At 46.1% G+C, this 6,000-nt stretch overlaps 1 protein-coding gene across 7 annotated transcripts in view; it reads left to right on the forward strand.

The window, feature by feature from the left end:
• The window catches only part of LOC5564736 (filamin-B), a 179,042-nt gene extending 174,302 nt beyond the window's left edge, over positions 1-4,740 (forward strand). For all 7 annotated transcript variants that reach the window (XM_021842366.1, XM_021842365.1, XM_021842368.1 and 4 more), the window contains 7 exons: positions 246-318; positions 382-569; positions 635-2,236; positions 2,296-2,503; positions 2,578-2,706; positions 2,770-4,316; positions 4,371-4,740. In XM_021842366.1, the coding sequence (XP_021698058.1) occupies positions 246-318; positions 382-569; positions 635-2,236; positions 2,296-2,503; positions 2,578-2,706; positions 2,770-4,316; positions 4,371-4,502 (3,879 nt within the window). In that variant the 3' untranslated portion in view covers positions 4,503-4,740. The remainder of the gene's footprint in view (positions 1-245; positions 319-381; positions 570-634; positions 2,237-2,295; positions 2,504-2,577; positions 2,707-2,769; positions 4,317-4,370) is intronic.
• Positions 4,741-6,000: the final 1,260 nt, after the last annotated feature.

The raw sequence follows: 6,000 nt of genomic DNA on the forward strand, positions 1-6,000 counted from the left end.
CGCGCGTAAAACCACATTATAATTACCGTTAATTGGCATCGCCACCAAAGGTGGCAAACGAGTGCCCCCCAACTCTTGACACCAGAACTCTACTCATACGACCCATAGCTCAGACGAATAATCTGTTGACTGTTTCACTTCTTTCTACGCACCGTTCGCTGCAACACCGAATATTCAACGCGATTTGAACGGATCATCGCAACTGCAACACCAAAATGCGGAAACGTACCAACACCATGGCGAAGGTTTACGATGTTACGGCGATCAAGGTCAAGAACGTCAACAATGGGACGGTGGGAAAGCCGGTCGTCTTCTTGGGTAAGTCACTTCACTATACTCCATGTAATGAACCACTAATGTGTGGCATTCTTTCCAAACCAGTTGAAACGTCCCAAGCAGGACCAGGAAATCTGGAGGTAACGGTGAACGGTGGACGAGTGCCTACTTCGGCTCAAGCTCAAGGTCAGCATACGTACGCGATCAGTTTCACTCCTCGGGAAGCCCAGAACCACACCGTGGAGTTACGCTTCAATGGGCAGGATGTACCGGGAAGTCCTTTCACGTGCAAGGTTAGTTGATCGATCGATTACGATGGGGGATACTAGTTTACTGTAACACATTGCGTTGATTGCAGGTCTCTCCAGCAGCGCGCATCGTCACCAGCGATCTGATGGATAAAGTAAGCGTGGGGCATGTGTTTGACTTCCTTGTGGAGTCGGATATATCTCCAGTTGTGGAAGTTCTTGGTCCAGCTCGACGTGCAGTTCGTGCCGATGTGATTCCAGTTTCTGGTGCGTATCGGGTAAAATTTGAGCCGATCGAGGTTGGTGATCATTCGGTTGAAGTTCGCTTGCCTGGCAGTGGTCATGTGGAAGGAAGTCCGTTCCTGTTGAAGGCCTATTCTGCTGAAAAAGTGGTCGTGACCGATATCAGACCTGGAGTCGTTGGGAAGAGTGTTAGTTTCGGGATCAATGCAAGCCAAGCCGGAGCTGGAAATTTAGAGATCATTGTCGCTGTAGGTGGAAAAAATGTACCGAACTTTGTCCAATCTGAGGGTAACGCCAGGTTCAAAGTTAACTTCAAGCCTACCGAAGCTGCAACGCATTCATTGTCGGTTAGATTCAACGGATATCCAGTTCCAGGGTCACCGTTTGCTTGCCATGTTACACATGCTCCTGTATCGCTCTCTAAAGCAATAGCTACCGGCGAATGTCTGAGACAAGCTCCGGTCAAATGCGAGAACATCTTCGAGCTCGAAGGATTCGATGGCGTAGATCCTCAAGTGTTGATAACTTCCCCGTCTGGAGATACCGTTTCCAGTAGAGTGTCATTCAGAGACGACATCCACTTTGTGTCATTCGTACCTACTTCAGTTGGTAGACATTTGATCAGCGTAACTGCCAATGATCAACACATTAATGGATCGCCATTCTCTTGCAATGTATTCGACGTTTCGCGTGTTGCAATCAGTGGACTCGATCATCATAACACTTTGGCTTCTTTGGGAGTACCGCTTACCTTCAGTGTTGATGCTGCTGGAGCAGGCGAAGGAACTCTCGAATTGGTTGTATCAACTGCAACTAGCACCGTTAAAGCTGAAGTCACTGCATGCGCAAGGGGATTGTACGACGTAACATTTGTACCGCAAACCTGTGAACCTCATTTTGTCAACATTACATTCAACGATCTACCGGTAGACGGAAGTCCTTTCCGCTGCGAGGTTCAGCAAAATACGCAAAATGTGCAGGTTGGAAACAGCACCTTTATCGAGTTGGTTGGTGAAGATCAAACTGTGGAAATCTACGACCCAGAGAACAAGATGGTACCGTTTACTTTGTCCAGAAAGGCTGCCGAGTTCAAAGCCACCAAAATCGGAAGCTACATCGTTCGTTACGTTGATCAGGAAACCCGTTCATTCATCGCCGCAAGGACAATTAACGTATTTGATCCTTCGATGGTAAAGATCGTCGAGGTCGGGGAAGCTTACTGCCATAAACCAGCATCCCTGGCGGTATCGATCTTGGATGCTGGTCAAGGAACGCTTACTTCCGTGGTTCGGTGTGGTGGCTTAGAGGTACCGCATTCGATTCGAGGACCGACCAAGAACGGTACTTGGGAGATTGTGTACCATCCTACAAGAGTTGCTCCACACAAGATTATGATCCTTTACAATCAGGTACCGATCGCTAGTAAGCCGATCGAAATAAACGTCTTGGCACCAGCTATGAGCAAGGAGGTGAGTAGCCTTAATAGACAACGGAGGCCGTTATATTTTAAGGTGAACTTGTGTTTCAGATCACTGTCAACGGCTTGGGACTGTACCAGGCTCGTGTCTCCAAGACCACCTCGTTTGCCATCGACACCGTTGGTCATCCGGCACGGGAGTTTGACGTGGTCGTTTCCGGCCCGGGAGGTCAAGCTCTGCCGGTGCGCTGCTACCAGACCAAGGGTGGCCATCTGCAGGCGGAATTCACCGTACAGAAGGTTGGGCAATGCTTGATTGGTAAGTGTTTTTTTTATTGTCCATCTGCAAGCTTTAGTGATTATTTTCTTACCATTTCTATACTTCACAAATAGACGTTCTCCATCAATCGAAACCCTTGCCAGGAAGTCCGTACACCTGCGAGTCGTACGATCCATCTAAGATCCACCTGCAGAAAGTGCCGAAGATGAACCTTTGCACGAACTCGCCCATAACCTGGAATGGTAAGCTTTTGAACCAATTATCACAACTCTCACGTTTCTCATTAAACTTTAACTATCCCACAGTGGAATCCGAGGCGGCCGGCGTTGCCGAAATCGAAGTTACGGTCCTGTCCCCCACCGGACAGAATGTGCCGGTCCAGTTGACCCAACAGGAAGACTACGTTCATCAGGTTGAATTCTTGCCACTGACTGCCGGTCACTACAAAGCCACTGTCATGTACGGAGGTGAAAGTGTACCGGGTTCACCGATTACGTTCGCCGTTCAAGCCGTTGGAAACAAAACGGATAGCCATGCGTCCGGTAATGGGTTGGAAGTTGCCCACCGTGGCAAGGAAACCTCCTTTGTGGTTTTCTGCCCGTCTATGCCCAATGTGCAGATCGAACGATGTGACGAGCAAGCGGAAAGGATAGAACCTAAGATTAAGAACTTGGGTAACAACGAATGGAAGATATTCTATACTATTCTGACGGTTGGAGAGTACGAGATCAGAGCGAGTTGTACCAACCGAGGTCCCTTGCCAGGGTCGCCGTGGACCATTTCTTGCCTGGATCCGGCTAAGGTTACACCAATCGGAGGCTGGGGAAGTCTGCTGGATAACAACGGAAAGCTACTGTTACCAGCAAAGATTGCCTTCGATACCAGCATGGCCGGTCCAGGTGAACTGACCTGTTACGTAGACAGTACAGAAGTTAACGTTGAAAAGCAAAGCAATGGACGATGCATTCTCTATTTGTCGGACGAAGAACTATCTAAGGGAGAGCATAGCTTTGATTTGACCTGGTCTGGACTGCCCATCTCTCAGAGTCCCGGCTACGTATTCGTCACAGGAAACTCATCTGCCGCGGATAAAGTGGTGCTCACGGGAAGAGGTCTTACATCGGCTCAAGTGGGTGAAATATCTCATTTCACTATCGATGCTTCGGAGGCATTATCTGGCAAACCAGAAGTGCACATGGAATTCGAGGATGGAGAAAATCTACCAGTAACTCTGCTACAGCCAAGGCCAAACGAACTGATCTGGCTTGCGTCATACAATCCTCACAAATCAACCGGAGGACCTTTGAGCCTCTCCGTCGAATGGAACGGTCGTCTAATCAAGGGATGTCCTCTGACTATTTCTGTTGGACCGGCAGTAGATGCTGCTAAAGTTCTCTGTTCCGGCGAAGGTCTTCGAAATGGCGTTGTTGGTAGAGACATCAAATCCTGGATTGACACGAGGCGAGCTGGTCCAGGTGAACTGACAGCGCACTGTGCTGGTCCACGGAAAGTGGCTTACTGTGAGCTATACGATCATGGAGATGCTACTTTCACATTAAACGTGAAACCTCAAGAGCCAGGTCGGCATACGCTAACGATCAAATATGGAGGTCAGCACGTTCCCGGATCGCCATTCACACTTCGAGTAGCAGGAGCTCCCGACGCCAGTAAGGTCCGCGTCTACGGTCCAGGAATCGAGCATGGCGTTCTGGCGACGTTCCAGTCGAGATTTATTGTTGACACGCGAGGTGCTGGTGCAGGTCAACTGACGGTTCGCGTACGAGGACCCAAGGGCGCCTTCAGAGTCGAGATGCAGCGCGAAAGCCAGAAAGATAGAACTATTCTATGCAAGGTAAGATCGAGAAAGAATAAGGAAGTGTTCAAAATATAATGTTTTCATTTTCAGTATGATCCAACGGAGCCAGGCGACTATCGGGTGGAAGTCAAGTGGGCCGGCGAATTGGTGCCTGGGTCACCTTTCCCAGTGCTGATCTTCGATACGCAGGAGGAGCTCAAACGATTCTTACACGGCAATTAACATCACCCTTTGAGAGTATTGTTTATAATTTTAAGTGAAGCTCTAATTTTTAAGATGTTGACTAATTTATGCTAGACAAAGACGAAACGTTACAAAATCATAAAGAATAACAAACAAAGAAGGAAGCAAATTCATATTTACACATTTCGCGGAGAGCAATTTGTTCCACAACGAGCGGCTTGATTTGTGAATTATTGTATTTATTACAAAAAAACAAATAAAGTGGCCTATATGCAAGCATGCGTTGTACATTAATTTGAAAGAAATTATTTAGCTATTGTCGAATAGACAATTATATAGTCCACCATATAATAAACCGAGTTATAAAGCAGTTCCAAGGGAAATATGAGACGAATCGCGTGAGGAAATACCGTTTTGACTCATATTCCGAACACTTAAGGCCAACGGTGACTTCAAATGCGTCGGATAGGCATGAATTTGCAGATATCTGCGAATATTTCATTTTCTTCGCAAAACTTAGCTGTCAGCTGATGGGTGTACCGATAATAATGTTGATTTAATCAGTTTCAGTATTGTTTTTACGTAAAAGAATGGAACAACATTTTGATTCAAATGCCGAGCACTGTGTATATTCTATCTCATATTCCGAACACCTTGATTCAAATTCCGACCAGCGCGAACAAAGCGTATTCAAATGTATAATTTCGCAAATAAATTAATCTGAGCTGGTCTTACTGACTTCGAACTAGAGAAGCATTTAAAATCCGAACGCATAAAATAGCTGAAAAGACGTTTAAATTGAGTTCCAAATGCTTTCCATTTCCTGGCAAAAAGGTGACATATTTCAGTGAAACATTTCAGCCAAATCGCCATACAAAAACAGAGTGTTCGGAATATGAGTCTGTTCGGAATTTGAGACAAAACGGTAGCTAAGATTTATCAAAAATGTATTTTTTAGCAAACTGTTTAGTTAGCTGGCGTACGAGGGGTCCACCAATTTGAGAAAACTGAAGCGACCACCCTAGTTTAGCATATTATAATATAATAATAATATAATAGTAGCAATCAGTGACATAAAATTGGAAGTCTAACGATGTGTGCCGATGGCGGCCTGGTTTCAGAGAGAATTGCTCCTGTAGAATATTTTATAACTTCTTTTTATTAAAATTGCAACCCTCATCTAAGGCACTGAACTTAGTGAAACATCCTTAACCGTTATTTCGTGCATCATCCATGTCGTGAAAAAGTTTCAACTGTTCCACCGAAAACATCATAAATCGTCCTGTTTTTCGAGTGAACTTTTCATCCGACCATGCACTACATCGTCAGCCAAAACATTTCACCGCAATCCCCGCTGCTTTTCGGGTCGTTTCCACTGTAAGCCAACTTTAAAAGTATAAATCTGCCCGCAAGCTAGAGAGAGAGGGAGAGAGTGTTAACTATTTTTCAAGGCATGATCCGTAAAAGCACTTTTGTAACCCCACTGGCACACTAACACTCTCGGTCGGTTCCTTATTCCCCCCTCTGTAGATAGCTG

This window comes from Aedes aegypti, chromosome 2 (assembly GCF_002204515.2).
Source record: "Aedes aegypti strain LVP_AGWG chromosome 2, AaegL5.0 Primary Assembly, whole genome shotgun sequence".
Lineage (NCBI taxonomy): Eukaryota > Metazoa > Arthropoda > Insecta > Diptera > Culicidae > Aedes > Aedes aegypti.